The 15,061-nt window shown below is 49.5% G+C and overlaps 1 protein-coding gene across 1 annotated transcript; it reads right to left on the bottom strand.

The window, feature by feature from the left end:
* Positions 1-5,396: 5,396 nt before the first annotated feature.
* LOC104379353 (protein FAM181A) lies at positions 5,397-6,262 on the bottom strand. The gene is given in 4 exon segments (XM_009986600.2): positions 5,397-5,490; positions 5,492-5,822; positions 5,825-6,007; positions 6,010-6,262. Coding segments are annotated over 4 exon segments (861 nt in total).
* Between the last annotated feature and the right edge of the window lie 8,799 nt (positions 6,263-15,061).

Genomic DNA, 15,061 nt, shown 5'->3' with positions numbered 1-15,061 from the left:
GAAAGGGATGTGGAACAGGAAATCTTTAGACCAGTTTTGCCAATGAAGGCCCTGTATTAGTAAGCAATAGCTTGAGAGAAAGAAAATCACCTGCGGAGTTCATGGATCTCTCACTTTATGGGGCTGAGCAGCAAAGGTCTGGGTCTTACTCACATTGATAGAAATCAGAAGAAAATTCCTTGAAATTAAATGAGTGTAACAGAGTCATAGAGGGTGACGGATACAGACATGGCTTGGTGGAGACCATTTACTTAAGTGCTGCTCAGGTGTGCAGTGACAGCCTTGGAGACCGCTGGCTGACAGAAGGATTCACAATCACCAACTGCATGTATAACCACAGGGATGGGATTTCATAAACTATCTGTGAATTTCCTCTGAGCCAACATTATCACGTACGCAAAAGTCTCATGAGTTGCAATTTTTTTTATGTCCTTGGAGAAGTTGAAACCGGGTTTGAGTGGAGCAGATACGGAAAGCCCATTTCTTCTTTCAACCAAGAGACCTTCATCTCTAGCGGAAGACCCATGTCCCAGTTGCTCTCAACCATCTGTCCTGAGCAGAAGAGTAACTGAGCTGGAGAGCACTGGTCTGGTGGTAACATGTCACAACTGCAGGAAGGATAAGGGCACGCTGTGCACAGGGACTGAGGAGAGGAGAGTCTGTTGGAAGGGGAATCTGGTAATTACAATGCTATTAAGTCCTTTCTGCTTGATCCTTACAGCAAATCTTCACACATTCAGTTTACATTTATTTGCACTGAAACGGAGCCCACTACCTCTCCACTCCAGTCATTGACACAATATTTCGTGCACAATACTGAATCTGCACAAATTCCATGTGCATTGAATGCATCAATCTAGAAGTTACTGTGAAAAGACGAATACCCCAAAACCCAAACAAACTAGGCTTTGTAAGCAGATCAGTAGTTCTAGTGCAAGGTAAAGTGGCTTGTTTTTACTGAGTGTGATAGATAGAACCCTTCAGAGATACAACTTTATGTGAAATGTTCTAGGAATATTTCATGACTAGGTTACTGTACTTTTTTTTACTGCAACATGTGCAATTCACTTGATGTTCTTGTGCACTTTTTTGATTTTTTATTTCATTTTGTATGAAAGCTTTTTCATTTATCTCTCCCTTCCTATTATTTATAAAAGCTCTTGTGGTTTTAACAGTTTAAATTTGCATTGTTGTAGTAAACAGCAGCTCTCAAATGTTATGTTTCCTCTTTCAAAGAAAGTATGAATAAACAAGTAGAGGCTGAAAGGCTATCAGCTGTCCTGAATAGCAACATTGAACAACCATACACAAAATAGCCAGGAAAACTCTGAATCAATCCAAGCTTGAACAATTAATAATTTTGATGTTAATCTCAGGGGTGAGAGAACAGTAAGCATTGCTAGAGAGGAGGCAGAGTTGCTATTCTTTGCAAAACTTTTGAAAGTCTTGCACATCCCTGTTCAGTGATTTCGAATATACTTAACGATTGTCTTCTGTCATTGCTGCTCCAGTTCAGAGCCCCAGCAAGGGCCACCACCTGCCCTGGGCTGAGGAGGAAGTTCCATTCACAAAGGATTTTAAGGATTTTAAAAAATAACGTCAGTTTAAATGTTTAAGTGCATAAATATCTGTGTGTCGGAGGTCATTTGGAATGCTCTGATTCAATCCGTCACAGTAACTTAAAACCATACTGTTCTACTACATGGAAAATGTACAGCAACATACATTCAAATAAGAAACAGTTTAAAGAAGAAAAGAAAACAAAGAATTTAATATCCGAAGAGTAGAAACTTGATCTTAACTCTCTTCTTTCTCTGGATTTCTTCAGAAATAAAATTTCTACAGAGGCTATCCACTTTTGCCAAGTATTTTAATTTTGAGATAAATCCATATTCTGTTGCAATACGCAGCACTTTCAAATTTGCCTTCTCAGCTCAAGCAGGAACATTTGTACACAGCGGTCACTGCAATACCTTTGTGTCGTGGTTCAGCCCAGCAGCAGCTCAGCCATCACTCAGCCACTAGCTCACTTCTCCCCCTCAGTGAGGTGGAGAAGACAAAAATGTGACAAAAACGTAACAAAAGGCCTGAGGGTTGAGACAAGAACAGGAGGGGATCACCCACTGACCACGGCCCCGGGCAAAACGGACTCAGCTTGGGGACAAATCAGTGTAATTCCTTAAGGTTCATTCAGAGAGGATAACAAGGAACAAAGCCAGATCTTAAAAACACCTTCCTCCCACCCCTCCCTTCTTCCTGGCTCTACCTCCTCCTCCAGTGGTGCAGGGGGACAGGGAAGGGGCTGCAGGTCAGTTCATCACACGCTTTTTCTGCTGCTCCTTTCCTAAAGGAGGAGGACTCCTTACTCTCTTTTCCCCTGCTCCAATGGACCCCCTCCTCATGGGACAGTCCACAGACTTCTCCAACATGAGTCCTTCCTGCAGGATGCAATCCTTACCCATCAGATTGCTCCAGCACGAGCTTCTTCCCCACAGAGTCACGGCTTCTTAGGGAGCTGCCTCCTGCTCCAGCGTGGGGTTCTCCACGGGCTTCAGATGCCTCTCCATCTCACCATCAGCCTCCAGCAGCAAATGGAGACCATTCTCTACAACCTCCTTCAGGCACAGACATCTCTGTTCCAGCGTGGGGTTCTCCATGGACTGCGGGTGGATCTCTGCTCCATCGTCAATCTCCCAAGGCAGCAGAGGGGCCGCAGCCATCTCACCACGGGCTGCAGGGGAATCCCAGCTCGGGCACACCTCCTCTCGCTCCATCTTTGCTGTCCTTGGTGTCTGCATGGCTGTTTCTCTTGGGTCTCAGTCCTCTCTCCGCTGCAGCCATGCTGGGCCCGATAAACCTCAGCAGTCCTGGCAGGCTGAACTCTGCCCAGCGGGTGCCCCGGGAGCAGGGCACTTTAGAGCTCTCCAAGCCACATCGCTGAGGCCATCTCCAGTCAGGTAGCGGCGGCCCAGCATGGGCAGCCGGGACCCCCGCCTCCCCGCCTCTTCAGTGTAGAGCCAGCCCCCGATCAGGGCTCCTTTGTCCCCATCTTAAATAGGACATTGGCAGAGGCACTAACTGACTCGGCCCTGGCCTGAGGGGATGGAGGGTCCAACCTGGCCACAGGTGGGTCCAACCTCGCCAGAGGCCGGTCCCACCAGTTTTGGAGCCAGGGGAGCTTTTCGCAGCTAATTACAGCGGCAATTTTCATAGCCGCTCCCGCGCCACCAAAACCCCATCATGTACACCCAGCGCATTAGTTCGTTTGGTCGTGGACATCCACAGCAATGCCAAGGAGGCTGCTCTGCATTGCCAGCACTGAGGCAGAGTTCAGCATCTGGCTTCATCTGGATTACAACAGTGACACAGAGCTACTGGTGTGAGAAAGAGCCCCCATTTTCTTGTAAAAAATTCCTTTTCTACTGCTCTGCAAATTAAAAGCCATAGTGCTCCTTCCATTAACTTAAATAGGGGTACTGCCTCTGGTCTCTGTTAGAGTTTTGTTGTGGAGAGAGACGGAGTATCCTCATGATTTTTTGTTTCAAAAAGACAAAAAAGGAAAAGACATCTAAGCATATTTATATCTTCACTTCTGGATCAAGAGCTAACCTGATGTCTTTAATCCTTAGATCAGCTCTTTACCACCTTGCACCTCGCATGTAGTTGCAGGTATGTGCTACCAAAGCCATTTCCTGCTCTCTCTCGCATAGGAGTAGTCTATACAGGCTTGATACATATATTAAGCGCTGGTAGCTGGGAGAAAGCAGCTCCGGTGCTTCCTACTTTTGGACAGCTGGACTAGCACATTACAGCTGTTGTTTCCATAAAAGTAAACATTGGTGGGATATGCTATGAGGCCTGGGGAAAGAATGAGCTATTTTTAGCCTGAGAGTAGTTCATATCCTAACGAAAGTTGCGACTTGGTTATGTAACACCAAGCCCCATCGGAAGATCCAAAATGATACTCTACAATTTCTTAAGATGATAATTTTTTTCATGAATGCAATGCACTTGAAAGAAGTATTGCCTGCTTTTCCCCTTATGGAGATACCAAGAGTCATAGGCAGCTATACTAGCCAGAGACCAAGCCGATCAAGGCCACTTTTCATTAAAATCCATTAAATCCCAACAGCTTCATCAAGAGCAAGTTCAGGCCCTGGGAGATGACAGGTGTCCATTCTCTGGCCCTTCCCCCCTGCCCTGCCCCCTATAATACACTTCTCTTGACCTCAGTGATTTACTCCAGTACAACTGAATAGATACATAGGTCTGCAGTATTAAACCTTTCAGATATCGCGTTCTGTGCCTTACCACCACTTTCTCCATGAGTTTAAGAGAAATCTAACTTTAAAAATCCCATTAACTTTTCTAACACCAATTTGTTAAAATAGTAGGGGAAATACCAGGCAGATCATTTGATAGCATCTTAAAATCAGGCAAATTGAAATATGTGTGTGAGCCAGAAATCAAGGCAGGCTATTCTATACACTTTTTCTTTTATCTATTTTACGATTTTATACAGGTTTTTTTCTTATCTATTTTACGGTTTTGTATTAAATAATTATACAATTTCACATTTGTTCTTTATGCACAACAATTCCTGATGCTGAAATTCATCCTGCTTCTGTTTGCATCAGCTTAACACCAGCTAATTTCCCAGCTGCAGAAGAATTACTTTTGATTTACGTTACTCTGAATAGGTAGAGATTTCAGCCCTCGTATCTACCCACTGCAAACCAAACCTGTGTCTACCCAGTGGGGCAAGAATAGACTGCATTTGCACAATCGCCAAAATAAAATGACGTCCTTTCTTCCCTTATTTTTTTCTTTTAATTCTCTCAGTATTTACATACAAGAAGAGCTTAAATCAATTCACAAGCATATTTCTACATTAAATACTGTCTTTCCAGTCTCTTGCATGCAAAAGAAAGCGACCTGAATATCTTGACTTCTCCAGAATTACTTTAAAGTACAAAAACTCTTTGAATGGGTTTAATTAATTTCATTTTGCTGCTGCTGCCACAGGGCAACCCTGGAAAGATGTTCCCACATGGAGGAGGTCTCCTAGGTGTTAAGAGCATGGCTATGAATGGCCCCCAGCCCCACTTGCCACAGCTTAGACAATGCCCATTGATGAAAGACCTCTGGTTTGCCTCATGCTCCGTGCCACCGGCTTCATAAGGCTTATTCCTGATATACACCTGTGTGCTGAGAGCAGAGTGGAGCCCAAGTAGATTCCCAACAGTTACTACTTCACTCCAGCCCGCCCACAAGAAAGATGATGCGATTGCCAGCCTCCTTCCCTCTGCCGCTCCGCACTGCCGGCAGCTGGACCAGGCGTCTCAATTCACCCTCGGGAGCTGTCTTGTTCACCGCGACTCTGACATTCGCCCCGGCTAAAGATAGCCGAAAACGTTGAAAATCGGCGGGGGGACAGTGGGCTTGGTGGGGATGGGTTTCAAAACCACGGGCCTGTAGAGCTTCTGCTCCGTTGTCAGCCTCCTTGCAGAAGTGCGGCACCTCTGCCGGCAGCGCGGCCGCACTCTTCCTCCACAGCCCCAGCCCCGGGAAGGGTGGGGGGCAGGGTGTGCCAGGCGGCTGGTACACCCCTGGCCCGGGGCAGGGGAAGGGGCAGCAGGTCCAGGCGCCCGCCCGGCCCGAGAGGAGCCCGGCGGGATCCTTCTCCCCAGCGCGTGGGGCAGACTCAGCAGGGCTCTCTGTGCCGGCGTTGTCCGAGCTCCGTTTGCTTTTCTTCCCCTCGTAGGGAGGAGGGTCTCCGGAGGCCGGGAGCCCCTCCGGGCTGGTGGGAAAGGCTCTGGGGGCAGGGTCTGGGCCGGCCGCGGCTCTTCCCAGAAGGAGGCAGGGAGCTGTCGCTTCCTCATGGGCACCTGGTCTGGCCTGGTGGCCTCAGGGTTTTGCTCCTGCAAAACCCGTTCCCCGGCGAGGCCGTCCTCTGCCTCGGCTGTCTGCAGTGCCTTCTCAGCGGCAGCCCCACCATGGGGCTGGAGTCAGGTGCGTCGGCCTGGGGGCCACGGCCCCAGTCCTCTGTGCCCCTGCGCCAGCCGCACTCCGGGAGTTTACTGGGGAGGCACCGTGGGATCCGCGAGTACTTCTGAGAAAACCGTTTGAGCTGCTTCTGCAAGTATTTTCTGTGGTCCACCGACCGGCGACAAGGAGCTGATTTATCCAGAGCCGCTTTGATGTCGCTGGAGGCCAGGTTGACGAAGTTCAGTAGGGTTTTTACCTCGCTGTCCGATGCCATCTCACTGTGCAGAGTTTCCCATGAAAGGTTTATAATCCACCTCCGGACAAACCCTGGCAAACCTGCAAAACACGACAGGCAGACTTATGAGCGGGAAGCCTCAGTTCAAACAGTACCAAGCAAATGGAGGGAAAGCAGGGGGACATGTCGAAATTCTCAGCCATGCAAATAAGTTGTCCGTCAGCTCACCTCCGTGCCGGCAAACTCCCAACGGAGCTGCCGCACACCCGCAGCCCACTACCCCGCACCGCTGCCCCAGCACACACCGGCACAGGGACTGACTCTCAAACGATGACCAACCCAGCATCTAATCTTATTAGATAGTGCTTAGGTGAAAAGAAGGGGGCAGCTGCTCCCACCTCCCTATAAGCAAGCACGGACACTCACCCGGCGCGCGGCAGCTTTTCTGGCTGGTGCTGACGGCTGCGGCGTCGCTGCGGAGAAGAGCCCCTTCCCCGCTAATCTCGTTAGGCAGGTTACACACCACCAACCTCGGCGGAGGCAGCCGGGGCCCGCCAGTGTTTGGATGCAGTTTAGCAAGCACTTGAGCAAGCTGAATGAATATCGACTCTGGCGAGTTCGGGGCTCTCCCAGCCCAATCAGAAGCCACTTTGCCAAATACAAAGCATCCCAATCAGGCATTAGCCTCCCCTCCTCGCATTCTTTGCCATCACAAATTGTCGCCATGGGGACAGCCACAGAAAGACAGCTAATAAATACAATCATTTCCCTGTGATTTCTACCATTCTCCCCTATCCTCTTCACTCATACAGAGGCCTTTCTTTTTAAAATGACACAATCCAAAGCGCAAATGCTGAGGATGAGTTAGGAAAGTTTAGACACCCTTTTCTCCATACTCCTCGAAGCTCTCTGGGGGCTGATACTTACCATGCTTCATTGACACAGGACAATGTAATACGGGGACCAGGCTAGCCTACTTATAACCGTTCCCCATCAGAGCCTTTTTTTTTTTTTTTTTTTTTAAGGGGAGGATGATGTCAGAAAAAGGTAGGAAAGGAACAAATCTCTAAAGAGATGTGCAGATATCCATGGAAAGGGAGCTTGAGCGCTCAAGAATCTTGTCTTTATGTTTGCCCCCTCAATTGAGTTACACAAAAGCTGAATTACCCATTCAAACTACCCGGACAAAAGGATGGAGTTGGATAGTACTCTTGCATCTGTAGTCAAACAGTTAGAGACTTAAATCGAGTCGTCATGATGGAGAAAGAGTTAGACAAAGCCCATAGAATTGCCATCAGCAAACATTTTCCTGTGTCATATTAGTGGGTCTCCATGACTCCCTCTGGCCTGGGGACAATAGCACAAGTTTGCACACTCGACTACTGTCACCCTGCCAACGCTGGCAAGGAGCAGAAACAGGACAATCCTTTAAGGGGAAAGCATGCCCGCTGCAGGGAAGGTAAGAAGAGAGTGAAGAAAAGGCGTGTGAAATGCTAATTGAGCTGCTTCCTTTACTGATCCCAAGTTATGTGAGCCCTCCGCCTTCTCGCAGGCTTGTTCCTAAGGGGTGGCAATAACTTAATAGCAGGAGAGCTGGAGGAAGAGGAGAGCAGAAGGCCTGCCCTCGGTGTGTGCTGGACACACCGAGGACACAGAGCTGGTACAGCCTGTGTGCCAGCCCAGGACCTGCTGCCTCCCATGGCTGGAGCTGCACTGCTCCTGCTTTCTAGCCCACAGCACCCTGGAGATGGGAAGAGTGGAGAGGGGCACAGGACATGTGTACCCACTGTCATGGAGATGCTGCTGGCTCTGGACCAAACACACTCATGCCTTGACGAAAGCAGGGGTTGAAGTCCAAGCCATTTTGCAAGTAAAATCTACCTTACTTACGTGGATCAAAGGCCTGAGAACTGAGGGTTGAAAACAGCTACATTTTATGGTTATTTTACTGTATTTCTATTACTCTCATTTCCCTCAGAGAAGGACAAGATCCAGGCTGCGCCATTACACCAAACTCTCGGCAGAGGCCTCAGAGACGACTCTTCAATGTCCCCTTACTGGCGCACCCAGAGCTGCCACCTCTATTCACGTTGTTTCTCCTGGTCTGGTCGAAGCCACATGTGCCAGCCCCCAGCTCAGGTGTTTCAGGTCTATGGAGACCCCGGGGCCAGGACATCCTGCAGCAGAAGGTGCTACAGATCCTTTTGCACCACAGCAGGCTGTAACACAGTGGCTGATTTGCCACTGCAGACGTGCCTCTCTCCTTCCAGTCTCTATTTCAGAAGCAGTTCATTCCCTGGGAGACCTGGGGCAGCTAGCCCTGCCTGCCGCCTCTGTCATCTGCCTCACGCCAGCATGCAAATCTGTGCACAATCTTCTCCGTTTAGCTCATTTGAGGGGGCGATTTCCCATCACCTGCCTGAGCATCTATTTCAGGATGTGCTAGCCGGGGCCTGACCTCTCTGTGACCCAACACAGATCTTTCTGTGCAGCTGAGGCTACAGGGAGAGGTTTTGTCTAGCTCATGGAAAGAGATGCACGCCAAGGGATCACATCTCTGTTTGTAGCAACCAACTGCCTCCTGCACTTGAGTGTTTGAACTCAACCTGGACACCACATAGCACAGTGCAATCTCTTAATAGATACTTGGTTGTCTAAGGAGGTGAGAGGGAGAGACAGAGAAACATGAGACAGGTGCCTGGAAGTGAAGGATTGCCTTAAGATGTTAATAAACTGCGTCCCCAGAGGCCTGGGAAACTCATGCCATGAATTACGGAACCCTATATCAAATCATAGGGGCTCAATTACCCTGGGCTGTGCTCTGAGCTGAAGGCTAGTGGACCAGTTATGTTGAGGACGGTCAATATGGCTCGCCTGCTTATTGAAGGATAAGGGAAACCCAGCACCACTCCAACACACCCATTGCAGAAGCCTCTCCAAGCCCCCAGACTCCAGCCATGCCCATCCTCTCCTGGAAGGACACTTGCCCAGGATGCATCTCCTTGGGCACCATGTAGCAGCAGTGGAGGGGCTCCCCATGCCTCGCTGCACTCGCTGCTCCGGCATCCCATTCCACTGCAGCTGAGTAACGGCGGGGAGTCAGAGGGGAATGAAGCAGCGAGCAAGATTTAAAAACCAGAGCAACTCACCCTTTCAAGGTCAGACTCAGGTTGAGCTGCACAGGGTTTTCTCTAAGAGACCACCGGAGCCCTTTTGTTCCTCTCTGCTCTTGCCATGTTCATCCCAATGTACATGTGAAAGGAACAATTAACAATAGGGCACTCCTCTCCGAGGATCCAATGCACTTTGAAGTGTCCACCAACCAAAGGCTCAAGAATGATACACATTTTCCACTGTGAACGTGTCAAACTAGTACAGCAATTGAAAAAATGTCTCCACATGCCTTCCCAGCATGCAGACAGGGACCAGCTGGAGAGCCACTTCATATCCGACATGTCACCCCTGACAGCTGTCTCCTTGGGAATTTTTGGCATGTGAAGTTTTCTAACTCCTTTTTTTAAGTAAAGCGCAAGAATAAATCCATTCACTTTAAAATTGCAGCCAGACCTCTCCTAAACATGCAGTATCTCCTTCAAGATTGAACAAAGAGAGAGAGAAAAGATTTTTCTTACACAAAAGTACCTGGGAAATGTTTTTAAAGTGTCACTCATTGTAAGTGATGTCAATCTTTGGCCACTTCTACACCAAAACCTCCTACAGCTTATTTCCAGGCTGAGGGCCCCATCTAGCAAAGGTGTTCCAGTATCAGGCTGGCCTGGACCATGCGAGCAGATGCACCAACCACAATGCACACCATCAAATGGGGCAGACACCTCTCTGCCGTAAGTGCCCTGAGCAGTTCAAACAGCATGAACACCCAAATCACTGCTGTTATGTGGATGGTCTGTAAAGCAAAGAGCAGCTCAGTGAACAGCTGAGGGGTTCAGGGATGATACAGAAGTCACTGTTTTGATACTACTTTACTCAAAATTCCTTTTCCTTCCCTAAAATAGAACTTTTTCTCCATCCTAGCCTAAGCAACAGGTGTTATCAGAGGGTTCACCCCGCTGTCAGGATAACAACTCTGCATATTGCATGGTATGCTTTCTGGGCCAGGCCTGAACTGAAATCAACTCTCAGTGGCTTCTTGACCTCCCTGATTTGGGATATCTGTTTGTGTGAGGTACACGTCTGTATGGTAGGCACTGTTATCCTCATTTCTTCCCCACTGGTGTTAAAACTAGGCAATATCTCCATTAATTTAAAAAATCGTTCCATTTCTTTGCCCATTAAGGGCAGATAAAAGCAAAGATATTTCAGTTACATGATATCTTTTCACTCACCTGCTGTTTCCTAAGCCTCTGCTCTGCCTTCACATTCAGAAAAAGAGAGAGCAAGGGTTTTAAGGAGAGCCAGGAGCCTGAGGGGATGTGTGATGTCTCACGGTGAAACCAGAAGTATTGGCCTGGAGAAGGGAAGTATTGGGATGGAGAAAGACCTCTAAAACTCTTTCTCAGGAGTCCCAATTTTAGATTTCTTGTTGACAGTGACTGAAGTGTAGGATGTTAATGATGCGCTGATGGCATAAAAATGGAAGATGTTATTTAACACCACACTTGCAAGAACTGGATGACCTTAGGGCTGAATGCAATGGGAGAGGAAAGGATTGTAGTAACTCTGAGACACCACCTCAGGCACTGATAGCAGGTACTTCTGCCATGAGGAAAGATGTCACTGTGTGGTGGTTTTAGGCTGATCCAGCAACTAAAACTCACACAGTCTCTCCTTCTCCTGTAAAGTAGAGAGGAGAGGAAAAAACCAAAGGGACTGAGGGTTGAGACAAGAACAGAGGGAGCACCCACCAACCATGGTCCTGGGCAAAACAGGCAGAGCTTTTCTCAAAGCAAAACAGTTTATTAATGATTACTTAGAAGGACAAAGGGAAACAAAAACCGATTACTGAGAGGACAGAAAGAAACAAAACCAGATCTTAAAACCGACACCTTCCCCCCCCCCCCCCCCCCCTTTCCTTTTCCTCCCGGCTCTACCTCCTCCTCCCAGCAGCACAGGGGGCAGGGACTGGGGGAGTGCAGGTCAGTTCATTCCGTGCTGTTACTGCTGCCTCTTTCTTAAAGGAGAAGGAGTCCTTACACCCTTTTCCCCTGCTCCAATGGATCCCCTACCCACGAGGAAAAATCCACAAACTTCTCCAGCGTGAGTCCAGCCCACTGGAAACAATCCTCCCCACAGATTGCTCCGGTGTGGGCTGCACCACAGTCTCGGGTACTTAGGGAGCTGTAGCCACTCGCTCCGGCGTGGGTCATCACTCAGACTCCAGATGCCTCTCCGCCTTGTCGTGCACCCCAACACGACCATCCTCAGGCTCAGGCATCTTCTCCCCACGGGCTGCGAGGGTCGCTGCTCCACCGAGGCCGTCCTGGTTGCAGGGGGCCGCCTGCTATCTCACCATCAGCCACAGGGGAAACTCGGCTCCGGCAACCTCCTCCCGCTCCATCCTCACTGACCTGGTGTCGATGCAGCTGTTTCTCTCAGATCTCAGTCCTCTCCAGGTGAACTCAGCCCAGTGGGCACCCCGGGAGGGGTGCCCCGAGTTCCCCAGCTGGCTCCGCCGCCGCCATTCTCCGTTGACGGCGCCGGCCCGACGCAGGCAGCTGCCCGGCCGGGAGCCAGGGAGCGGGGGCAGTGCCCTCCTCCCTTCTCTGCTCGATCCTGGGCGAAGCACTTTTCCGGTTCCTTTGTCCCGACTTAAATAGGGCAATTCGCAGAGGCGCCCTATTGGCTCAATCCCGAGGGGGATGGCAGTCTGATCTGGTGTCCAGAACTAAGCCTAACCCGGTTCCAAAACCGGGGAGGTCGCAGGGAGCAAAACCCCTCTCCTGCCACCAGAACCACCCCCCCTCCACATCAAACCATGACACACTGTCTGGAAATGAGAAGGAGAAACAGGTCATAGGATGAAAATGAATCCACCTCCATCTGGTCTGACCTTCAAAGGAGGGGCACTGATGGTGTTCAGGCCTCCGAACAGGTTGTCCTCTGGACTCAGAGCCCGCCCCAGCCTGGAACGTGAGCCTGCGCATCCCAGGACCTAGAGGTTCATATGAAAGGGAAAACACCCCTCTATGTTACCTTCATAAATATTTCTAAGGATGAAATTAATCTGTGAGAAAACTGGTGTGGGCAAAGATAGCAGCCCGGCTCCTAGTCCAAGGATGTGAAGGCCATCACAGACAGACAAATGGTGACCACGGTTGCAGGTCTGTGGTCTGTGCAACCAGCCCCCAAAAGATGTCTGACAGTGTGTGCACGGGGTGCAGCCAAAGCCCTTGGCATCCCTTCCTGCACCCCAGCACGCAGGCGCTGCACACAGCAGCAGGGACATCTCGCCCTGGCACTGACCCTCACGCAACCTGGTCCTGCCCTGGAGCTCAGGGAGGGAAGAAAGAGGGACAATATGGGATTTCTCCCTGGACTCGTGCTGTCCAGTCGTCCCCTTTGCTCTCCCTCCTCGACTTGTTGAAGCCAATACTTCTGCTCCCAGGAGAAGAACAACCTGGCACTCCCACCAGAGGAAGCTTTGACTCTTCTCCCCCTCCTTTTTTTCCCTCTTGACAATCTGCTTTGACCTGAGTGACATCCTCTTTTTGCTTTCAATCCACGATTTTCTGCACTTGGGGACAGACTTTGAGCAGGCAGTAAGTGCCGAGGCCGCGCAGAGGCGGCGCGGGGGGGCCGCGGCTACCCCCCAGCCTGCCATTCAGGCAGATGGCGGAGGGGGCCGATGTGAATAGCTCCTGTCAGTCTCACAGAGTGAACTTTACAATTGTGCTACGTGTTGGACTGCACGTGACTAATGCCATTCTTCTGCAGGTTGCAGGCAGGACACAGCTGTTTTTTAAGGAAAATTTTGTTTTTCTTGGGCTGAAAAAAACACCCATGGCAATATTGTATCTGTGTATCCAATATTACACTCCATAATTACGCATGATCAAAGCCCATCCTGCCTTTCACTGCCTCTCTTTCTGGTACATTAGATAATGTTTAAAAATGAGCCTGGCCTTGGTTTGGTCTTTCTGGAGGTTTAAATCCTGCCTCCCCAAATAGCAGGTATGCCCCAGGAAGCAGCAGCAGGGCCAAACACAGGTTTCTTTAAATAAATCTGGACTAATTAAGTATTTCAAGATCAATGATGACTTCAGTGCCAAAAGCTAAACGGAGCTTCTATTGACAAAAAATAGTGCTGCAAAAAGGATTAAAAAATACAGAAATGAGTATAAGCATCTGAAAAGCTGAAGACCTTCTCTTAACAGCTGCCAAAAAAAGAACTGCACAGTGAGCTCTGGACAGGAGATGAGCCTGTATCTTGAGCCTATGGTACAGAAGAGCCATATCAGGGTGGAAAGGCAGTGCTCCTCCTGCCCATGTTTTGATGTGGCTCACAGCCCTGTTCCCTGCTTCACTGTCTTGGAAGGGGCTTCTCCGTGCAGGTGTTTCTGCAGTGAAATCAGTGCCGGACTCTCCAACTTGGGTGCAGCCAGAAACACACTCCTGTCACTCCTGCACCTGCATTTCCTTAGCAGAGGCCATGCCCCTTAGTCCGGCTGGGGCTGCACTTGCAGCCAGGCAGCCCTTGGCAGTGGGAAAAAGTGCAGGTAGCTGCAGGCAGCACTGCCTGGAGCTGGCCCTCTGCGAGGGTCTGGCCATGAGGCTGCAGGTGGGCAGCTATGTAGCAAGGCCACCGGTGGTGGTTATACTAACATTTCCTTCCACCTGCCTCTCTTGTTGCATTTCCAGGCACAGCATCTGACCACCAGCACTGCTGAAACACCCCATGAAGTGTGGAGCAGGGCAAGAGCTTTGGTTCGACTGGTGGGTGACCACCAGACCTGAGCTGACCACCTGATACACAGACCTGCAGGTGCATCAGCTCAGCACAGGGGGAGTTCAGAGAGGCTGAGCTTCGCTTAAAGCGCCTTTGCCATCCCTGTGGAGGGTAAAGTAGTGTCTGAGCATGAGGGCTGTCTTTGACCTTTCTCCTCTCCTTGCATTGATGAGCCACAGTGACTGTAACATGCTGTGTTTCTGTGAAATTGCAGTCCCTCTCAGTGTTTGCACAGCACAAATTGTCCTTGGACCCACACTTGTTTGAGGTGCTTCATATGTAACATTGATATAGAGAATAAAACTAATTCTGACTACTATTTTAGTTGCTCTCTGTTGAGAAACACAGTTAGAAATGAGTGATTATTGTCAAACCAGCACGAACCCTTTCTAACCTATAATGACCGCTAGAAATAACTGATGAATGACACCTCTCTTCTTAGACCAGATCTTCAAACTCTCCTGCTGGTCTGCAATATGGGAGCTACGAGGGAGTTCTTCCAGCCCCAAGTGTCCCTTCCAGAGGGATGCTAGGATGAAGGCTCAGTGTCCAGCCTAGCTGGACTGAATCATCCATGCAGAAGACCTAGCAAAAAAACTCTAGAGAGACCTCTAAATCTTCTCTACACTGTCTGTTGTCTTGACTCATAACTTTAGCACTATTCATAGTTTGGGTAATTCAGCCACCTTTGCTGTAGGCAGCAGTTACTTGAGGACGTAGCACCAGCCTGTACCCTAGTTCAGTATAATCCCTCCATCCCAGTTTTGGAAATGTTCTTCTATAAAGTTGTCCTTATGCTTCAAAGGAGTGTGGAAAGGTGATGAGGGCTGCAGCTGCTGATAAGCGTCCCCCCAGGAACCCCTATAAGGGTTCCTGGGAAGTGGGTGCTGCAAAATGTGAACAGCACACTGCACTTGCCCAACAACCTGGGGACA

The sequence above is a fragment of the Tauraco erythrolophus genome, chromosome 6 (genome assembly GCF_009769465.1).
Source record: "Tauraco erythrolophus isolate bTauEry1 chromosome 6, bTauEry1.pri, whole genome shotgun sequence".
Classification (NCBI taxonomy): domain Eukaryota; kingdom Metazoa; phylum Chordata; class Aves; order Musophagiformes; family Musophagidae; genus Tauraco; species Tauraco erythrolophus.
This window is presented reverse-complemented; position numbering and strand designations above follow the sequence as displayed.